Source organism: Schistocerca piceifrons, chromosome 7 (genome assembly GCF_021461385.2).
Source record: "Schistocerca piceifrons isolate TAMUIC-IGC-003096 chromosome 7, iqSchPice1.1, whole genome shotgun sequence".
Lineage (NCBI taxonomy): Eukaryota > Metazoa > Arthropoda > Insecta > Orthoptera > Acrididae > Schistocerca > Schistocerca piceifrons.
The window spans coordinates 329,041,270-329,064,777 of record NC_060144.1 but is presented as its reverse complement, the minus strand read 5'-3'; the positions used below and the strand labels follow the sequence as shown (position 1 = coordinate 329,064,777).

The following is a 23,508-nucleotide window of genomic DNA, read 5'->3' as shown; positions in this document are numbered from 1 at the left end:
TCTCACACCAGACGAGTGTAACCCAAATGTTTGCGGGGTAGAGCAATTACGGTGTACGCGCACGTGGAGAAAGTGTTTGCGCAGCAATCGCCGACATAGTGTAACTGAGGCGGACTAAGGGGAACCAGCCCGCATTCGCCGAGGCAGGTGGAAAACTGCCTTAAAAACCATCAACAGACTGGCCGGCACGCCATGCCTCGACACTAATCCGCCGGGCGGATTCGTGCCGGGGACCAGCAGACCTTCCCCCCCCGGAAAGCGGTGCGTTAGACCGCACGGCTAACCGGGCGACCGGGCGGGCGTGAGGTAGGATAGTTTTAGAAAGCTTCGCTCGTGCGAAACACAGATTTGCCCTTTTCTCACATGATATACTGCGAACTATGGATGAAGGGCAACAGGCAGATAGCATATTTCTAGATTTCCGAAAAGAGTTTGATAAGGTGCGCCATTGTAGGCTGCTAAAGAAGATACGAGCATCTGGAATAGGTTCACAGATACGAGAGTGACTCGAAGACTTCTTAAGTAATAGGACCATGTTGTCCTCGACGGTGAGTGCTCATCAGAGATAAAGGTATCATGTTGAATGCCACAGGGAAGTGCGACAGGGTCGCTGTTATTCTCCGTGTACATGAATGATTTGACGAACAGCATGGGCAACAATCAGCGATTGTTTTCTGACGATGCTGTGGATTACGATAGGGTGCCGAAATTGGATGACTGTAGGAGGATACAAGATGACTTACACCAAATTTCTAGTTGGTGTGATGAATGGCTTCTAACTCTAAATGTAGAAATTATTAATGCGGATGTGGAGGGAAAACAAACCCATAATGTTCGAATTCAGCATCAGTAGTTTCCTACTGAACAGAGTCACGCGGTTTAAGTATCTGAACGTAACATTGTAAGGCGATATGAAATGGAAAGAGCATGTGAGGTTTGTGGTAGGGAAGGTGAATGGTCGACATCGGTTTATTGATAGAATTCTAGGAAAATGTGGTTCACTTATAAAGGTCTCTAGTGCGACCTATTCTTGATTGCTGCTCGAGTGTTTGGGATCCTTTACAGGTCGAATTAAAGGAATTCATCGAAGCAATTCATAGGGAGCCTGTTAGAATTGTCAGCAGTAGGATCTAACAACACACAAGTGTTAAAGAAATGCTTCGGGAACTGAAAAGGGAATCCCTAGAGGGAAGGCAACGTTCTTTTCGAGGGTCACTATTTGAAGCTTACTGCAGAACGATCCTATTGGTGCCAACATACATTGCGCATAAGGACCACGAAGATACAAGAAACTAGGGCTCATATGGAGGCATACAAGCAGTTGGTTTCCCCTCGCTCTATTTGCGAATGGAACAGGAAAGGAAATGACTAGTAGTGGTACGGGGTATACTGCACCACGTGTCATAATGGGATTGTGGATTATCGGTAGATGTTGATGTAGATGTGAAGCGGTAAAGAAAGTATATAAGCAGAGCAGCGACGAACGGGAAATCTTTGTAGCTACGATACGGGACGCAAATGGAGAAATCTACTGACATAAACGGTTCTGAGAAATAGCGGATAGTTGTGGTCGAGCGCCTAGAAAGTAGCAACTCGGCAACGACAAATCTGATCGCCTGTTGGTGTGTTACTGTCGCGAAACCTATGAAAAGTGATTGAAGGTCGATGAAACCACGAGAATGCGATAAGGTGTTATACATGCACGTCCCATCCCACAGTGTGAAGGACAGAGGTCAGCCCGATCTATAATGCAGGACGTCCACGACTCATCACAGAACATGGAGGTCTTGCCCGCTCTGTAAAGTAGGAAAGGAGGCGATATGTGGAAGCTCTGACGACAGTGCACAAATGTCTGGGAGCACACCATTCTGCGCACATTGTTGAACATGATACTCCGCAGCAGACAAACTTCACGTATTTCCGAATTGACCCAACGACATCGTCAGTTACGCTTGCAGTGAGCTCGACATCATCGAGAATGGGCCGTGGGGCAACGGAAACGTGTCACCTGGTTGTATGAATCACATTACTTGTTACACCAGGTCTATAGACATTGTCGCGTCTGTAGTTTCCTGCGAGCGTATCAGGATGGGAACTAGACGCTAAATCCAGTAATGAGGTGGCTCGTCCAATTCGCAGTCCTGGTGCTGGAAAACAAGCTGGAAATTCTTTGCAGATAAGGGAACTCGGTGTGATAAGGGACGTATACTTCTGATGAAATAACTGAGATGAAACACGAGGTAGGATAAGACCACTGACGAACCCTAAGAGGCACCAACGCACTGATTGTAAGTTGTGCAATCCTGCATGTACCCTGTGCAGCTAAGCGTCACGAGTAACTAAGTCTCGTCCCGAGGGCAGAGTAATTCAGGTCCAGCGTCTGAGGCAACTGTCGAAGGAATCTCTCTAACAGCACCAGCGGCCCTGCTTATTTAGGCTTGTCTGATGCAATCCCCAGCGATCACGCGCGCCTCCCGTGTCCTTTCGTCCTTCCAGAACATTCTGTCGTAGCTGGCCATGTAGCTCCAGCGCCCTTTGCCACAAAAACGCAACCTCTCCTGCTTTCCAGCGCCCTGGCTGACGTTAGGTTGCTTTCCTACATGTTCATCTTATGCAGTCTCATCAATTTCTACTCACATCCGCGATCCATTCGTGACAGCAAGTCCGAATACACCGTTATCGAGGTGAACGGCTGCTCGAAACATGCAGCGTGCCTTGGGTTCAGTGCAGTGGTTGCGGTATTATGCCATGGTAGCATTCCCATTCTGTTTCACCTATAGTAGTAACGAAAGGTAGTATCATAGATGTGGTCCACGTAAATCCTTATTGTGACCACCGGCATCCCTTCATGTTTAATGTATTCTCCGACGGCGATGGCGTATACGAACGCGATAACTAACAAGACCAGAATCGTATGGTCGTGCGGTAGCGTTCTCGCTTCCCACGCACGGGTTCCCGGGTTCGATTCCCGGCGGGGTCAGGGATTTTCTCTGCCTCGTGATGGCTGGGTGTTGTGTGCTGTCCTTAGGTTAGTTAGGTTTAAGTAGTTCTAAGTTCTAGGGGACTGATGACCATAGATGTTAAGTCCCATAGTGCTCAGAGCCATTTGAACCAACCAGAATCGTGTTACAGTGGCTTGAGGAGCATGATAGGTAATACACGTTGATGTCTTCGCCATTAGATTTGGCTCATATGAACCCAGTGGAACACAATGGCGTGCTATCGGCGACCAGCTCCATACCGACAAACCTCCGGCCTGTAAGTTACGTCAGGTGCCACATACTTCCAGAAACATACCAAGGATTTGTTGTATCCGTGCCACGCTGAATAGTTCTTGTAATGCGTTCAAAATGTGAACCAACACGTTATTAAGCAATTGGTCACAATGTTTTTACTCGTCTGTCTATTATCATGATAGAATGTATCCCATGCATTTTGGTTTCGTGGGAAAAACTATTGTGAACTACATGCTAATAAGTACAGTTCTAAACATCGCCAGATCGTGGAGCGATGTAAGGTGGAAAATCATATGAGTCTAGTTGCAGGGAAAGAGATGCCAAACTAAAATTCATCGAAAAAGCTATAAGGAAATGTAATTCATCACCGTACGTGCTTACAAAACCCCTCATTCAACCGATTCATGAGTGTTTTTCATGGTTCTTACACCCGTGCGAGGCAATGTAATAGATATATGGAAAGGGTTAAGAGAAGAACGGCGTGATTCACTTCCAAATTATTTTGTCAACGCTAGAGCGTCACAAATGTGGTGAAATACGGAGAAAGTGGTACAGTTAAGATGTTACGCGCCACGGACGATTATGAAAATTCCAACGATCATCCCCCAATGCGATGCATGTATTTTTCTGTCTTTCATATGTCGTGCGTAGTGACATTGGCCTAAAATTGAAGAAATTCTAGTTCACACGAAGGGCTCCCGCCAATTGCTCTTTCTCTGCATCGTCCACGAAGATAATAACAACAGAGAGAAATAATATTAGTAGTGGAATAAAGATGACTTACGTAAATCAGTAAATGTTTCTTTTTAAATGATGACTAGACAACAGTCACTTCTTCGGAGCAGCAAATACAGAAATTCGTTAACCTTTCATAACTCACATCCCCGCAACCTGTGGTACAATATATTTAGAACATTGGGCAAGCTCTGCAGGAAGTAGGTGCTATAGCTTTGTTTACTTATTTATTCGCTTATTTGTACTTGGCAGACTATCTAGCGCTCTCTTAAACTAGATTAGATACCTGAAAGTTTTTAGTTTAGACAAACGCGCACTTACGTGACAATTAAAGGCAATACATCAGATACAATGAAGACAAGAAACTAAAAAATGTTTATGGCTTATGTTAGTATAACTACTCTGAGCTTGGCGATTGTGACGTGTTTGATCTCAGAAGTATAAGGAGGCTATTGTTATTTCAAGAGATAGGTTCAGTTAAAGAACGAGGGCAATGGGTATGTTACCTGAAATTACGCGGTAATTTCAAGTGACGTCCCTGCGCTTGAATCTGTAACAGTTTGGACCACCGCACAGGACAACGCAGTTACCAAAAATTGGCAACACTATCCCCTGAAACTTTTTCATCTTGATATTTTTGTTTTGTAAATAATATGAAACGACACATACACCACGCGGCACATATACAGTGTTTTCACACACAGTAAGTGTTCATCCAAGTGTTCTAAAAAGATCCCTGAAGGACCGAAAGTGATTTGTGTATTATTTAGGAAAGAGGTGCAACAGATGTGGACTGATTAGACACTGATTCACTATATGTATGGCATGCGATTTATTATATTTCAGCCTAAGTCCTATTTTGTTTGTCCAGTTATAAACTGCTTGCAAAATGAAGTTCATAACTGCTGTTAGACACTCTGATCTGGTACTGAGATAGTACTGAAGATCGCCTGCTTGCAGATTGTAGCTGGAGTATAATAAATTGGGAAATACATTATTAATAAGCGCAGCTGCCAAAAAATTAGTCACCCGCAGGAGACATGATGCTAATACCGTGTAACGTTGCCTCTAGCCTTGATAATGGACTGGATCCACGCGCTGTTGCAAATAGCCCCAGCCATTATCTGTGGTTTTAAGATCGGGTGATTTAACGAGCCAGTCGAGGTACGATAGAGTGCCCGGGTGTTCGTCAAACGAGGAACGTATGCGTGCACTACTAAGAAGACGGCTGTTGTTTCCTGGAAGACGAGAGCGTTCACAGCATATCACGAGGATCTGCGAGAAACGGCAACGCTTGGTCCGAGAACGTTGAAATAAATATATTGCTTTGCGATCACGGTGAATTATATGAAGCGTACGAAAACCACTTCCCTCTTGAATTATGCTTTTCACTTATAGCGGGTTAATGACCTCATTCGGCTTTTGGTGGACTCTACGCCTTCCACCATTTGAAGAGATGAGGAGTCGTGACTCGTCGGACTACATCGCGCTCCTACAGTCAGCTGTTGTGTAGTTCCTGTGTTGTTTGATCCATTGAAGCGTCATGCTCCGCTGTGATCAGTGCCGTTTTGCAAGGTACGAGACTGTGGGGATGTTTCCTTACTGCCATTCTGTCACGTCTCCGCGTCGATCTCTCTTATGGTGCTGATTCCAAATAACCAGCTAGCGTACAGGGTATTGGGAAATTCCCGTTACCAACTTTTAGGACTTATAGAAGGGAATGAGCACATATTCGTAATGTTTTGAATATGAACCCATATCCGGAAACGTGCCGTTTCCGTTCTACGACGGTTTCAGTTCACATGTGCAACGCATTCGCGTCTGCTGAGGGAAACAGAAAAGTTATATATGCATACCAGATAGAAAAAACACAATGCATTCATATAATCGATTCGCCTCGATGAGCAATGACTCCACCACCTCCAGTGCGGATGCACAATTACGTCCGACCTCCTGCAGGGATTACCAAGGAGTCTGCGTAGGTGCGATAAACATCGTGTCCGGATGGTCCAATGGATAACGCATTTGCCTCGTAAGCGGGAGATCTCGGGTTCGAATCACGGTGCAGCACATTTTCGCTCGTCGCCGCTGGTTCCGCATGAAGTCCCGATGCAGCTTACATCGAAAGTCTCTTCCTTTTCTGCCCCCTCCACCTTTAGTATACATAATTTGCATTATATCATCGATAATGAACGCTACAGTGGTTTGTTAAACTTACCGTACCTGAACTAACATTTAAATCAATGCTAAATGTCCTGCACGCATTCCGTTGCGCATGCTATCGACGGATGAGGCAGAATGAAACTATTGTCTGGTGGGGTTGCATGGCAGAATGCTCCTTCTACTACGCATCGGACCGCCATCCGCCTTTGTACTGCAGCGAGTGTACGCCATTCCCCGTAGACACATTGGGAGGTCCGCGTTAATACAACAACAAATTGGGCAACCTCACTGACTGTGTGGACATGAGGATGGGGCGCAAACGCGATGGTTATTTTTCTGCCTTTCTATCACGTACTGGGTACTGATTTCTCAGGATCTATGCACCGAAATTGCGTGAAAATGTAATCACATGTCAGTTCTAGTATAATATATTTGTCTAATGAATACCCGTTTATCATCTGCATTTCTTCTTGGTGTAGCAATTTTAATGGCCAGTAGTGTAGCTTGTGGACAGTTGGGAATGTGGGTCTCACGGGAAACGTGCAAGGGATAAGTCCCTGCAGTCGCGCTATTCATCTGTGTTCTCGGTGGCTCCGATGGTTAGAGAGTCTGCCATGCAAGCAGATCTCGGGTTCGAGTCCCGGTCGGGGCACACATTTTCAGCTGTCCCCATTGAGGTATATCAACAACACCTGTCGGCAGCTGAGGGTTTCGACTTTTAATGATGAATCCGGAGCTCAGAGGATGTCTCTGACAGTTGCCCGGACCTCACGTTCCCTCATCTCCCTGTGTCGAGTCTACGTCAACTACTTCCTTCTTGATGCTGCGTTCGGCCACGGTTCACCCATTCCCGCCAACATCGTTGGTTAGTGGCGTCGCTTCTATTCAAAATTCGAGCGATTTGCAATTATCTAACCTTTTTCGTGGAGCACAACTACATGTACTGTCTGAAATGATGACATCTGCTTATGTTGTTCAAGCGTCTGTCTGCGAGGCATAGTAACTGTCCAGCTGAGTACACGGAATGAAATACGCGAAGACTTTATGCCGTGGTATCGGCGTGTTCCCCGCTTACTATCCTTGCCAACTGGGTGATGAAATTACGCTGCAACGTCACACATTCATCCATCGGCCGCCAAAGTTTACAATTTTACATTTTTCGTCGATGTGAATATCAGTTCGCGGCCAATTTGCACAACTGCTTCGTGGTGCGCCTTTTTTGTCTTAGAGTGTTTCCGCGTACTGGTTAAGTTTGAGAATCAGCTTAAAATCTCATATGTCAACTTCAGATTAACTACATGAGCAATCAGAAAAGAAAGGAATTTGTCCCCATTTTGAAGAAGTACTGCTTTCAGACTAACTTTGTTGGAGTCAAAGAACAACCACCAGTTTTTACTCTGAAGTCATGGCCAAGTGTCTCCATGGTAGACCAAACATCATTATGAAAAAGCAGGTCAGCTTTCTTGGAGAAATATTCAGAAAACGTAGCATGGTGGTCACTTTAAACCCTCCCATGTCGTGAAGAAGAAGGAGATCCATCCTTATACACACGAATCTGAAAGCACAGCCTATTGCTGAGACGAATTTTAAATCACGAATAAAATCGCTTACATCCACTTGGGACGAGAAGTGTGGCTCATTTGATTGAGTGTGGTCTTGAAATTTTGGTTCGTTACGCACAGATTCTTCGCTGTCTTTGGCGCATTCGTTACTGTATTCGTCTCCTCTCACTGTAACAAATATTTAGATGTGTGTGAAATCTTATGGGACTTAACTGCTAAGGTCATTAGTTCCTAAGCTTACACACTACGTAGCCTAAATTATCCTAAGGACAAACACACACACCCATGCCCGAGGGAGGACTCGAACCTCCGCCGGGACCAGCCGCACAGTCCAGGACTGCAGCGCCTCACACCGCTCGGCTAATTCCGCGCGGCTTCACTATAACATCTCAGGAGACACTGATATCGGCAATTCTTCACTGTGATATACAGGCATTACAGCAGATGGTTAATTACGATATTCCAAAGTTTTCCTTGTTGTAGATACGATTCCACCTATTTTTGTCAGACAAAATTAACAGTCCATTGTATTGTGCGTCGGGTTCCTCCGAATGATGGGAACAGCAAAGTACATATAAAATAATCCTTTTAACCATCTTGGCATGCGCGTAGTACAGTACTAACAGGATATATCTGGGAGGGGGGGCGGGGGGGGGGGAAAGGGGGGGGGGAGGAATTCTTGTACTGATCGTCACACTTACATCGGAAATAAAGTTTGTAGCATTTGTTTACAAGAGGATTAAGTTCCCAAATTTGCGATTTCACAGTTAACCTTAAAGAAACTGCACTATTTTCACTTGTAGAAGGCGTTTCCTCTACTAAATTGATAAAAAGCACGTACTACAAATCTTCACGCACTTAAAAACAGCAAGCAGTCACTGAGATGGAAGTGAAAACAAACAGAACATGAGAAGCATGACTCATTGGCAGTGCTGCCAAAACACTTTTATTTCCTGAAAGATTTCTGAACTGATGGTAATTATTTGTACATATTTCGATGATCAACGAAGACATCTGCGGCATATTTATGTTAAACCACGGAAGATTAGCCCATAAGCGGTGTTTTCAAAAATTTCTATAGGTAGAGGGTAGCATATCAAATAAAAATGAACCAGATGGCGAAAAACTGGCTTCATTTTAAAATTCAGCACCCGTTTTGTAACAAAAACCTTATTGAACGGTTCTAGTGATCTGTATTGTACACACACACAGTTCAAAATATGGTTCAAATGGCTCTGAGCACTATGGGACTCAACATCGGAGGTCATCAGTCCCCTAGAACTTAGAACTACTTAAACCTAACTAACCTAAGGACATCACAGACATCCGTGCCCGAGGCAGGATTCGAACCTGCGACCGTAGCGGTCGCGAGTTTCCAGGTTGAAGCGCCTAGAACCGCTCGGCCACACCGACCGGCCACACACACAGTAACGACAAGTTTAAACCTCGTGGCGGGAGACGGTAAACACTAGTTTTGCGAGGCGGTACTTTTATCAAATGGTTCAAATGGCTTTGAGCACCATGAGACTTAACTTCTGAGGTCATCAGTCCCCTAGAACTTAGAACTACTTAAAGCTAACTAACCTAAGGACAGCACACACATCCACGCCCGAGGCAGGATTCTAACCTGCGACCGTAGCAGTCGCGCGGTTCCGGACTGAAGCGCCTAGAACCTCTCGGACACCGCGGCCGGCGGTACTTTTATCCGAAGGCCACGAAGGCCGCAGCGGTGCCGATACTTGCCCCCTGCAGAAAGGCCGCCGCAACTTCGGCAGAGGTCGTAAATGCCAGGCGGGCAGCGCATGGCCTTTCCAAGGGACACGTGCGGTATTTTAAAAATGCCAGCCGTCGTCCCAACTCCTGCTGCCTCCCGTGCCCGTCAGTGTTGTCCTCGTCTGCCGTGAAGAAGCGTCTAGGAGACGGCAGACTGCAGCCATGGCTGGCACTGGTTCACAACTGTGCTCTGGCCTCAGCGTTACAAGACTTTCAAGATAAGTAGCCGCAAATCTTACAACAGTAGTCGGTACTCCAACGGGGAGAAACTATCTTGTCAGTTCAGTTTGTTCAAAATCTCAATTTCGGAAGCTTGTAACTGTCGAATACTTTCTGTTTGATCTCACTCCTTTTACACTTGGCACGAAGCCGCTAGGTGCGGAATCGCCTGTCCCCGATGCAGGCGCCCGAACGTCAAGAAGCCCGCCCAGCAAGATACGCTGAACTTTCTTGCATCGTATGCTGATCTCAATGGCAGCAGCTGTCACAGAGCTATTGCACATTGTAATGTGATACACAAAAGTGTTTTTAACCCACGAAGAAAGGGGTTTTATTCGTTTCTTCAGACTCTGACTTTGCTTCCGTTCCAGTAAACTGTGGTGTATTGCGACGCTAGGTCTCGCCATTGCGTAATCCTTCCGCGTATTCTGCGGGTGTGGGTAATATGTTACCGACCTCACATAACCGGCAACTTTGAGGAAGCTGTCAACCGCACTGCGAGAGGATTTCCTGTTTGCGTGTCGCCGGAACGCGTGAACCCAGTGCGGAACCCTGGCTGAGACATTCAGTGCTCTTGTCGCCAGGGACCTTCGCACACCATTCTTCGCTGCAGGTACGATGAAAAAGCCACTCTCCACTTATCTCCCGGCTGCGTAAATGAAGCTAGGGAGGCTTTTGGAGGCAAGCGTTCCAGCTTACACCGGTGTGCTCATTAACGTCAGAATTGACCGAAGAATCGCGAGGCCAGTTGCTGAACAAGCACACTGCAGTCTGTATTTTTGTGGCAGTTGTATATGTGTTGCATTGTAAGATACGTAGAGTTGTGTGTCTCCTGCAGACGAAGTCAGTTGCTCCGTGCTTTTGTGTGAGTGCCACTGAACTGCATGCCGCAGAATCCTCTTCCTCCTGGCGTGTTGCCCTTGTGTGCCGCCGCGTAAGTTCCCTCGCACCGGCTTTAAGGCTTCAGACAGAGCACCCACATCCTATATTCAATATTTTCACCCAGTAACGTAGATTCATGTAGCCAGTTGCTGAACAAATACGGTAAAGCTTTTAGTAGTTTTTTAGGCTTCGTATATGTGTAGAATTGTTACATTAGTTTTCGTGGGTGCTGGACAGAAAATCAGTTGCTGGATGCTGTCCTGGAAGTGCAGCGGAACTGTAAGCTGCAGTATCTTCCTCCTTCTCGAGTGCTGCAGTTTTTGTGCCGCCTTGAAAGTCGCCTCACAATGTTTTTAAGAGCCAGCGCACTCTCAGTGTATATTTGATATTTCCGCCCATTAAAGACTTAATTGGACGAGGAATCATCTTAGGCTTTCTTATATGTGTTGGGCTGCCAGATTTGCAGGATATTCCGTCTCGTGCAAGAGCAAATCAGTTGTCTGACCCTCCTCCCGCTGCGGCCAGTTGGATTGGAGGTGTCCCGCGCCTAGCCAGAACAGAGCACCCCCTCCCCTGAGCAGCGCCCCCCCCCCCCCCCCCCGGCCAGCCATGCGGCTGCTGGCGGCGGCGTCTTGGCCGCTGTCGACGCCGGCGTGGCTCGCTCTCACCGCGTCGTGTCGGCGCTGTCCGCAGGAGTACAAGCGGCGGTCGCGCGACATGGAGACCGAGACGGAGGAGGAGCTGCTGCTGTGCCCGTCACTGGCCGCCTCCTCGGGCAGCCTCTCCAGCAGCGTCTCGCTCTCCGACAAGAGCGTCTCCACCGACAACAACGTCGAGGAGTTCCTCGCCGACGCGCCCTTCGCCGGTAAGTACCGGCAGCGCTCCGGCTCGCTACTCTCGGAACGACCCTCCGCGCTCCCTGATTCCTCGCACCGAGGTAAGTACGTCTTGCCTTTACGAGAGCCAGAACAAAATTTCTCTCACGCTCACCGAAAAACACTTTTTTCTACGAACACGTATTTCCGAAAGGATACCAATTTTAATTAAAATGCACGATGCGTTTCGAGCCCTGGGGGCTTATCTTCAGGTGCTTTGACAATATACACTCGTGCTCATAAATTAAGGATAATAGTAGAATGTGGTGCTGTAACTAACCTGTTTCTACGGGTTATTACGTTAAGAGTGGGAATGGAAATGCTTATTGATTGTGAAATTAACGTGAGAAGATTAGGGTCGCCACCGACTCTAACCATACAACTAAACAAAGGTTTGGTCGAGTCGGAAAATAAATTAATTTGATCACAGACAAAAAACTCACAAAAATGCATACGTTCTAATGTCGCTCATAGGGGATACGAGGGCCAGAACAAAATTTCTCTCACGCTCACCGAAAAACACTTTTTTCTACGAACACGTATTTTCGAAAGGATCCCAATTTTAATTAAAATGCACGATGCGTTTCGAGCCCTGGGGGCTTATCTTCAGGTGCTTTGACAATATACACTCGTGCTCATAAATTAAGGATAATTGTAGAATGTGGTGCTGTAACTAACCTGTTTCTACGGGTTATTACGTTAAGAGTGGGAATGGAAATGCTTATTGATTGTGAAATTAACGTGAGAAGATTAGGGTCGCCACCGACTCTAACCATACAACTAAACAAAGGTTTGGTCGAGTCGGAAAATAAATTAATTTGATCACAGACAAAAAACTCACAAAAATGCATACGTTCTAATGTCGCTCATAGGGGATACGAGGGCCAGAACAAAATTTCTCTCACACTCACCGAAAAACACTTTTTTCTACGAACACGTATTTCCGAAAGGATACCAATTTTAATTAAAATGCACGATGCGTTTCGAGCCCTGGGGGCTTATCTTCAGGTGCTTTGACAATATACACTCGTGCTCATAAATTAAGGATAATTGTAGAATGTGGTGCTGTAACTAACCTGTTTCTACGGGTTATTAGGTTAAGAGTGGGAATGGAAATGCTTATTGATTGTGAAATTAACGTGAGAAGATTAGGGTCGCCACCGACTCTAACCATACAACTAAACAAAGGTTTGGTCGAGTCGGAAAATAAATTAATTTGATCACAGACAAAAAACTCACAAAAATGCATACGTTCTAATGTCGCTCATAGGGGATACGAGGGCCAGAACAAAATTTCTCTCACACTCACCGAAAAACACTTTTTTCTGCGAACACGTATTTTCGAAAGGATCCCAATTTTAATTAAAATGCACGATGCGTTTCGAGCCCTGGGGGCTTATCTTCAGGTGCTTTGACAATATACACTCGTGCTCATAAATTAAGGATAATTGTAGAATGTGGTGCTGTAACTAACCTGTTTCTACGGGTTATTAGGTTAAGAGTGGGAATGGAAATGCTTATTGATTGTGAAATTAACGTGAGAAGATTAGGGTCGCCACCGACTCTAACCATACAACTAAACAAAGGTTTGGTCGAGTCGGAAAATAAATTAATTTGATCACAGACCAAAAACTCACAAAAGTGCATACGTTCTAATGTCGCTCATAGGGGATGCGATGTAATTAATAGTATTGCCCGTGCACTGTTCACGACAATCAAACATTCAAAATAAAATGGAAAATGCATGAACACTGCATAAGATCAGCTCCCAGCAACACACCAGAAAATAAGACTTAATCTAAAGCATTTGTTATAAAACACAAGGGGAAACTAATCACTGGACCTGTGCTTAAGCAAACGCGTTGGATGTGCTAACGGGAAGGCTACGAGGTGAATGGTTTAGGTGCAAAAACGTAACCTCGGAACAGAAGAGAAAATTGTAGATAAAATCATTTATTCCTAAGATAAGGATGTGAGGCATGTGCACAATTCCTGATAACATTAATTCCTAAAACATTAAAGAAAATCATCGATACATTCACCGTTATAATCTACATCTAAAATCATTGGTGTGAACCATTCATACAACTGCTGTTGCCTGATAACTGATCGCAATAACTCGTGAAACGGTACACGTTTCGCAGTACACCCGCGTGCCCACGTGGTTTGAGGAGACGCAATTTCTAGGTATTGTGGCCAAGATGCAACAATATCACATCACACAATCATGAACAGTTAACATTCTTTAAAACAAACATGAGTACGGACAGTTAGTGATGACGGTAGCCCAACAAACTCTAATGTTCAACCACGTGGTTGGCTCCCCACAGACGAAAGACACATAAAGCAAGGAAAATTTCCGAGAAGGCAAAGCTATTAATATTTAGAAAAATGAAAGCTTGTACAGGCACAGCTGAAGGCAAACAGACATTCATACAGAAGCGAGTGCTCACTTCTTATCGACACCTTTGTGTGACTGGTCGTGCGGTAGCGTTCTCGCTTCCCACGCCCGGGTTCCCGGTTTCGATTCCCGGCGGGGTCAGGGATTTTCTCTGCCTCGTGATGGCTGGGTGTTGTGTGCTGTCCTTAGGTTAGTTAGGTTTAAGTAGTTCTAAGTTCTAGGGAACTGATGACCATAGCTGTTAAGTCCCATAGTGCTCCGAGCCATTTGAACCATTTGAGCCCTTTGTGTGACGCTTTTCCGGTGGATCCAAGTCTGCTATAGAAATTTACTAAAAGAAAAATTTGCCGAAGTTTTGCATTCCTGGCTGCGACAAGGCAAAGCAATCTTCCAGAGCTGAAAGGCGAGACCATAAACTAACAGCTCTCCTCTCGCCAAGTAACAACGCGCCTCGCGGTCAGTCTAACTCACCCTTCTTCGACTGGAGCACAGCTATGGATGCTTCCCGTGCTGGTGGCAGACTGCATCCCTTTTTCCTCTCCAGCCTCCTCCACGTTCCACGTGGCCCGAAAAACCCAAGGATGCCATTTCCGCCACCAACCTAACGCAGGTGGATTTCTCACCAGTAGCGCAAACCTCTTTGCCTACTTGACCACTACGAGAGTTGGCTGTTCTGTACAATTGCTGCTGAATCTGCATCACTATCGCAGACTTTCTGCAGAAGACTACGCCACCGTCTAGCAGCGTGACACACAGCCACATTCATTCAATCACACCTCTATGACTTATGAGAAAAGATAAACAAGGAAAAGAAAGAGAAATGCTAGTGAAAATGGGATACCGGACTAATGAAAGGTGGCTACAGGACCCTTTCAGTGCCACACAACGTGTCAGTACACGAAACTGCCGCTAATAGCATGGGCACATAGGGAACACACACGACACAGATCTGTAAGTCCACGGTATTGGTGATAAGTTGAGAAAACACCACTGTTTCCTGCGCATGTACCCCGACATCAATATGGGATATGATCAAATCGTTCAAATGGATCTGAGCACTATGGGACTTAACATCTGAGGTCATCAGTCCCCTAGAACTTAGAATTACTTAAACCTAACTAACCTAAGGACATCCCACACATCCATGCCCGAGGCAGGATTCGAACATGCGACCGTAGCGGTCGCGCGGTTCCAGACTGAAGCGCCTAGAACCGCTTGGCCACACCGGTCAGCTGGGATATGATCACCATGCACACTAAAACAAGGCCGCACAACGGGTTGGAACGCTCTGGATAAGGTGGTCGAGCAGCTGCTGGGGTGTAACTACCCATTCTTGCACCAGTGCCTGTCGGAGCTCCTGAATTGTCGTAGGGGTTTGAAGACGTGCTGCGATACGTCGAACGAGAGCGTCCCAGACGTTCTCGATGATTTTTAGTTCTGGAGAACAGGCAGGCCACTCTATTCGCCTGGTATCTTCTGTTTCAAGGTACTCCTCCACGATGGCAGCTCGGTGGGACCGTGCGTTATCATCCATCAGGAGGAAGGTGGGACCCACTGCACCCCTGGAAAGGAGGACATAATGGTGGAAAATGACGTCCCGATACACCTGACCTGTTACAGTTCCTCTGTCAAAGACATGCAGGGGTGTACTTGCACCAATCATAATCCCACCCCACACCATCAAACCACGACCTCCATTCAGGTCCCTTTCAAGGACATTAAGGAGTTGGTATCTGGTTCCTGGTTCATGCCAGATGAAAACCCAGCGAGAATCACTGTTCAGACTATACCTGGACTCGTCCGTGAACATAACAGGGGACCATTGTTCCAATGACCATGTACCGTGTTCTTGACACCGGGCTTTACGGGCTCTCCTGTGACCAGGCGTCAGTGGAATGCACCTTGCAGGTCTCCAGGCGAATAAACCATATGTATTCAGTCCTCTGTAGACTTTGTGTCTGGAGACAACTGTTTCAGTGGCTGCGGTAAGGTCACGAGCAAGGCTACATGCAGTACTCCGTTGCCGTCTGCGGGCACTGATGGTGACATATCGGCCTTCTTGTGGTATTGTACACTAAACGGCCCGTATTGTAGCGCCTGAACACGTTTCCGTCTGCTGGAATCGTTGCCATAATCTTGAGATCACACTTTGTGGCACACAGAGGGCCCATGCTACGACCTGCTGTGTTTGAAAAGCCTCCAGTCACCGTAGTATTCTACCCCTCATAACGTCATCAATATGTGTTCTTTGAGCAATTTTCAACACACAGTCATAATTAGCACGTTTGAAAACGTCTGCACACTTATTCGCTACACCGTACTCTGACATGCACCAACACACCTCTGCGTATGTGGACTGCTGCCAGCGCCACCGTGCGACGACCGCAGGTCAGATGCATCGCATGGTCATACCCCAAGGTGATTTAAACCCACAAACCGCCCACCAGAGCGTTGTTTCACCATGTATCACTATTATCCTTGATTTATAAGCATGAGTGTACACCAACTTTACATTTCATTTAATCCTTAACTGTTTCTACGATGATTGCCCAGAAAGTAATGCATCACATTTCTTTTCTCAGTCTAAAACAATGTTACCAAAGCGAAGCGTTACGTATCTGTTATTTAAAGTCTCCTGACAGCGCGCTAAGTTTCCGTCACTTCCGACAGATAGCGTAACTGCAGGACAGTTTCAATATGGCGTCTATAGGTGATGTACTTTGCAAGCAACGTGCCGTCACTGAATTTCTCACTGCGGAGAAAGAAACTCTGGGGAATATTCACAAAAGCTCGTGCAGAGTCTATGGAGCATCTGCTGTCGACAGAAATACAGTTAGTCGCTGGGCGCGGAGGGTGAGGTCATCACAATGCGGTCCAGCGGAGCTCCACAATTTGCAGCGGTCGGGGAGACCATCCACTGCTGTCAAACTTGACACACTTGACCTAGCCTCTTCGGGCTTCCACTTGTTTGGGCCATTAAAAGATGCCATTCGTGAAAGACATTTTGAGGACGATGAAGAGGTAATTCACACAGCGAAGCACTGGGTCGGTCTTGGGCGCCTTGTCACGGATCGTGCCGCCCCCCGCCCCCCCCCTCCCTGTCGGAGGTTCGAGTCCTCTCTCGGGTATGGGTGTGTATGTTGACCATAGCGTAAGTTAGTTTAAGTTAGATTAAGTAGCTTAGGGACAGATGACCTCAGCACTTTGGTCCCATTTACCTTACCACGAATTTCCAAAATTTACTGGCTCCGCCGCCAGGACAAGGATTGGTACCGACAGGGCATACACGCCCTTGTTTCGCTCTGGAGGAAGGCCATATATCGGGATGGAGATTACTTGGAAAAATAAGGTGTGTAGATAAAACACCATTCTTTCGTGTGTGTAGGTTCCATTATGTTCAATAAAGATCTGTTGAAGAAAAAAATGCCTTGCACTACTTTCTGGGCAACCCACGTAGTAGTAGGTGTATGGTTCTGACGAATGTTTATGTACATTTTCCATTAAACAGCACATTTGCAAAAACCTTTGACACAGCACACACAACTCTTTTGAATTGTGTTCGAAAATGTGCTGTGTCTAAATGTGCTGTTTCATAGAACGTGTGTATTTGTACACAAACGTTCTCCAGAACCATACACCTACTACTAGAAACAGCCCAGAATTAAACGAAATGTAAAGTTGATATAGACTGTCAAAGCACTTGAAGATGAGCTCGAAATGCACCGTGCACTTTAATGAAATCACGATTCGTGACTGAAGGCAGTTGTTCTTTATTATTACGAAAGTAATAAAGTCACGAAAGAAACACTGCAAGCAACAGACAACATCAAGAGATGTCCATTTGTTGTAGTATTTAAGAATATACTCTGAGCTCAAATTTAAAGAGGTACCTCAGAATGTTGACCAGCGTCGATTACGAAAATAGCGATCATGTGAAACCCAATTCGCATTTTTCTCAAATAATTTCCTCAAAACCATGGATCAAGGCTGTTTCTACATTTCCGAAAAACAAATGACTCACAAGGGAAAGCTTCAGACATGGCCAACCGATTCGGCTCATATTTGGCATATCGCTTGGATATGACCTAAAATGAAAGACTAAGATATTTTGGGGCAGCATATATCCGTTTTTTAGAAAGCCATCCCTTAAGTTCAATATGCGTAATGGTCTAAAAAATGAGGAGATCGATAGGTAATCAAAAACTGAGCGTTTTTCATCATCATATACAACGGCCACAAACTCATATTTTCCTAGAAATCGAGTAAAGAAACTGTTACGACTGCTGCTTGTGTGTGCATGAGTTAAAAGCTGCCCAACGATAGCGCTGCTGGTGTAGCGAATAAGACATTTGCCTGGAGAGCAAAGAACATGTGTTCGACTTCCAAAAAATTGAGAAATTTCTTTGCCTACCCTGTTAATGTTCCTTACTGATTACTTTATTAACCCTCCTACTCCCACTAATTTCGACACCGAACACAATACAAAAAACTGCTGAAAGCATTTGAGAATCCATCACATGTTCTTTGCTCCCCTGATGCCTTGGTGGCTGAAAGACCGGTGCTTTCGTTGAATAGCGTTACCCCTATGGATACGTAAGCGGCAGTCTTAAGTGTTTCTTTCCTCGATTTCTAGGAGAATATGCGTTTGCGGGCCGCATACATGATCGTGAAAATGCCGAATTTTCAATTATCTATCGATCCAGCGAATTCTGAGTCGATTAACGGTAGTGAACTTTAGGGGTGGTTTTATCAAAAGCGGACGGGTCTTGACCTAAAATATCTTAGAGTCTTTTATTTTAGGTTGTGCACAAGCGATCTGCCAAATATGAGCTGAGTTGGTCGGCCTTGTCCGAGGTCTTCTCCTTGCCAGCAGCGCACCTACGCTAATTATCGAAATTATGATCGTGTAGGCTATAAAGAGAAATTTGTGGCCCGATTGAGGATTTCTTTGCTGGGAAGACACAGCGTGTTATCTTAGATGGTAAGTCATCAACAGATGTTAAAGTAATTTCAGGTATGCCCCAGGGAAAAGTGTTGCGACCCTTGCTGTTCACGTTGTATATTAACGACCTCGCAGGCAATATGAATAGTGGCCTCAGACTTTTCGCGGATGATGCAGTTTCCTGTAATGAAGTACTGTCTGAAAAAAACTGCATAAATATGCACTCGCATCTCGATAACATTTGGAAATGATGCAAACATTGGTAACTTGCTTTAAGTGTTCAAAAACGTGGAGTTGTACACTTCATAAAACGAGAAAGCACATTTTATAATGAGTACAGAATGAACGAGTTACAATTGGAATCAGTCAACTCATTCAATTATATGGCTGTAACTCTTCGTACGGATAATAAATCGAACTGTAACATAGACTCAATTGTAGGTAAGCAGGTGGCTGACTTCGATTAGAATACGCGGGAAACGCAGTATGTCTGCAAAAAAGATTGCTAACATACCACTTGGGCTACCCATCCTACAATATTGCTCAAATGTGTGGGACCTGTACCAAATAGAGTTAGCGTGGGATACTGAATACATACAGCGAAGGACAGCAGGAATGACCACAGGTTTGTTTGATCCGTGGGAGAGTGTCACAGAGATGCTGAAGAAACTGAACTGGCAAATATTGGAAGAAAGACGCAAACTATCCCAAGAAATCTGCATACAAAGTTTCAAAACCTAGCTTTAATTGGTAATCGAGGAATATACTGCACTTCGCTATGATTCGATCATGGAGGGATCTTAAGGAGAAGATTAGATTAATTAAAGTTTGCACAGAGGATTTAAACAGTCGTTCTGCGCATACGGCAATGAGCGGAAGAAGCCCAAGCAATTGGTGCAATGAGAAGAACACTGTGGCATGCACTTCCAAGTGGATTTCGGACTATGGCTGTAAATGTACATATTGAAGATTTTTACTAGTTTCAATTAGTTTTCATCTAAAATTGTCATCATATATATCTACATCTACGTACATAAGGAGAGCTATTCCTAAGTTAACATGCCAATGGGTACTAGAAAAAAATAGATTCTTTTTTAATATGCAGTTTTTACTTACGTATTGACATTACTTCTCCTCGTATTGCCCATCCAAATTAGAATATCTATAATACCGTAATAGCAGCTCCTTTATCCTTTCGTCAAAGAATGGGGCCACATCTTGCTTCAGCCAATTGTTACCAGTATACCTGAATCATTGTCGGCCGCGAAGTGCTGATCAGCCATCCAGGCTGGTCACACGGAGGATCTTGAAAAGTGTCCTAGCCAAAAAGTTTGAATTTTTCCTTCGTTCGATTCGCAGTGCGTGGTCGTCAGGGAGTATGATTTCTTCGGTGGATTAACCTTTGAGATGTGGTCAGTCTCACGATGAACCTGTGATGTCTCAGTACTCTCATGCTTTACTCGCATGATACCTTCTCCATTTCAACGAAATACATATCCATTACTTCAAAAAGTCGTTAATACAAAATTGTTTTGCAGATCAAATTGCCATTTGACTGACGCTATTGCACAGCAAGTATCAGAAGTAGAAAGTGAAAATTTCAGTTATTACTAATTTGACTGAGTCCGAACTTTTCTCCTCGTTCTCATGAAGTGTAAGAGTGATCTACACAACGGCTGAACCAGTACTACGTTCTGGACGTCCTGCCTTACCCATCTGGTAGTATACAGCATACGTAGCAGCCAGACGAGCTGGGAGTGGCTCACGACAGTCGCGAGCCGATTTTCCTTTTTGGGAAATCAGAGGCCAAACTCTTATCATCTTTTTCCACAGCTGTGTGGAGGTGGACGCAGCAGACTTGTCCATTGGAGTGATTTCCGCTGCCAGGGATGTGGTGATAAGAAAAGATTATGCTCTACGTTTGTAGATAGTTCGTGCGTCTAAAGAGTACATTATTTTACCCAAATATCCCATACTTCTCAGGGAACTACAATCATCAGCTTAGGATGAACATGACCGCCAATGGTAGATTTACAAATAAATGAGTGAAAGGTGTTTTCCAAATAGAATAATTGTACCAGTCAAGTCATGAAAACGTTTCCCAGACTGTATTATTGTCTACAACCTACTCTGATTCTCCATCAATGGTCGCACAGCGTTTCTTATCTGCATCTGCACCTGCGCCTGTAGCTAAATCTAATTTACAGTGCCTGACGGAGGGTACCTTCGGTATCACTGTTAAACTAATTAAATACACTGGTAAGATAACAAACCAGAAGCTTTTCTTCAGAATCTGCATAAACTGAAGAGGGAACAGGAGAATTGGACATAAGACAAGGTATAAGGGAGTACTTTCCATGGTATTAGAGGGAGTCGTGGACAGGAAATAGTGTATGGAAAGACTGAGATCAGAACACACACACATACACACACACACACACACACACACACACACACACACACACAAATCTTTATTTCGCATACCTTTCACAAATGGATGCAGGAGACTCCTTATAAGCAAAAGTTTCTCATTTTGCCGCCATGGATACTTAGATACGCTTTCTAAATTTTAACAACAAACGTCGCCTTGATACACACGGTCTCTGTCGTAGCGTCTGACACTGGAGTTGGATGAGCCCGTGACGCTTTCGCACTAACTAAATTATGCAATTACACTACTGACCATTAAAATTCCTACACCAAGAAAAAATGCAGATGATAGACGGGTATTCATTGGGCAAATATAGTATACTAGAATTGACACGTGATTATATTTTCTCCCAATTTGGATGCATAGATCCCGAGAAATCAGTACCCAGAACAACCACCTCTGCCCGTAATAACGGCCTTGATACGCCTGGGCATTGAGTCAGACAGAGCTTGGATGGCGTGTACAGGTACAGCTGACCGTACAGCTTCAACACGATACCACCGTTCATCAAGAGTAGTGACTGGCGTATTGTGACGAGCCAGTTGCTCGGCCACCATTGACCAGACGTTTTCAGTTGGTGAGAGATCTGGAGAATGTGCTGGCCAGGGCAGCAGTCGAACATTTTCTGTATCCAGAAAGGCCCGTACAGGACCTGCAACATGCGGTCGAGCATTATCCTGCTGAAATGTAGGGTTTCGCAGGGATCGAATGAAGGGTAGAGCCACGGGTCGTAACACATCTGAAATGTAACGTCCACTGTACAAAGTGCCGTCAATGCGAACAAGAGGTGACCGAGACGTGTAACCAATGGCACCCCATACCATCACGCCGGGTGATACGCCAATATGGCGATAACGAATACACGCTTCCAATGTGAGTTCACCGCGATGTCGCCAAACACGGATGCGACCATCATGATGCTGTAAACAGAATCTGGATTCATCCGAAAATATGACGTTTTGCCATTCGTGCATCCAGGTTCGTCGTTGAGTACACCATCGCAGGCGCTCCTGTCTGTGATGCAGCGTCAAGGGTAACCGCAGCCATCGTCCCCGAGCTGATAGTCCATGCTGCTGCAAACGTCGTCGAACTGTTCGTGCAGGTGGTTGTTGTCTTGCAAAAGTCCCCATCTGTTGACTCAGGGATCGAGGCGTGGCTGCACGATACGTTACGGCCATGCGGATAACATGCCTGTCATTTCGACTGCTAGTGATACAAGGCCGTTGGGATGCAGCACGGCGTTCCGTATTACTCTCCTGATCCCACCGATTCCATATTCTGCTAACAGTCATTGGATCTCGACCAACGCGAGCAGCAATGTCGCGATACGATAAACCGCAATCGCGATAGGCTACAATCCGACCTTTATCAAAGTCGGAAACGTGATGTTACGCATTTCTCCTCCTTACACGAGGCATTACAACAACGTTTCACCAGGCAACGCCGGTCAACTGCTGTTTGTGTATGAGAAATCGGTTGGAAAGTTTCCTCATGTCAGCACGTCGTACGTGTCGCCACCGGTACCAATCTTGTGTGGACGCTCTGAAAATCTAATCATTTGCACATCATAGCATTTTCTTCCTGTCGGTTAAATTTCGCGTCTGTAGCACGTCATCTTCGTGGTGTAGCAATTTTAATGGCCAGTAGTGTACTAAACTGACTGCTGGGTCTCATTTATTAATCTTACATGGTTAGGATCCTAGTCTACGAAGTAGTTCTCAAGAAATAGTCGAAGTCTGCTTTTTAAGCTACTTCCTTCGTTGATGAATTTCTTTCCCTTAAGATTTATAATACTGCGAACGGCTGAAAGCAAGGGGAAACTACGGCCGTAATTTTTCCCGAGGGCACGCAGCTTTACTGTATGGTTAAATGATGATGGCGTCCTCTTGGGTAAAATATTCCGGAGGTAAAATAGTCCCCCATTCGGATCTCCGGGCGGGGACTACTCAAGAGGATGTCATTATCAGGAGAAAGAAAACTGGCGTTCTACGGATCGGAGCGTGGAATGTCAGATCCCTTAATCGGGCAGGTAGGTTAGAAAATTTAAAAAGGGAAATGGATAGGTTGAAGTTAGATATAGTGGGAATTAGTGAAGTTCGGTGGCAGGAGGAACAAGACTTCTGGTCAGGTGACTACAGGGTTATAAACACAAAATCAAATAGGGGTAATGCAGGAGTAGGTTTAATAATGAATAGTAAAATAGGAATGCGGGTAAGCTACTACAAACAGCATATTGAACGCATTGTTGTGGCCAAGATAGATCGAAGCCCACGCCTACTACAGTAGTAC

The 23,508-nt window shown here is 45.3% G+C and overlaps 1 protein-coding gene across 1 annotated transcript in view; it reads left to right on the top strand.

Moving 5' to 3' along the window:
- Positions 1-23,508, top strand: part of LOC124805674 (ankyrin repeat and SAM domain-containing protein 1A-like) — a 586,984-nt gene that overhangs the window by 550,956 nt on the left and 12,520 nt on the right. The window contains exon 12 of the mRNA XM_047266244.1: positions 11,264-11,507. Within this exon, the coding sequence (XP_047122200.1) occupies positions 11,264-11,507 (244 nt within the window). The remainder of the gene's footprint in view (positions 1-11,263; positions 11,508-23,508) is intronic.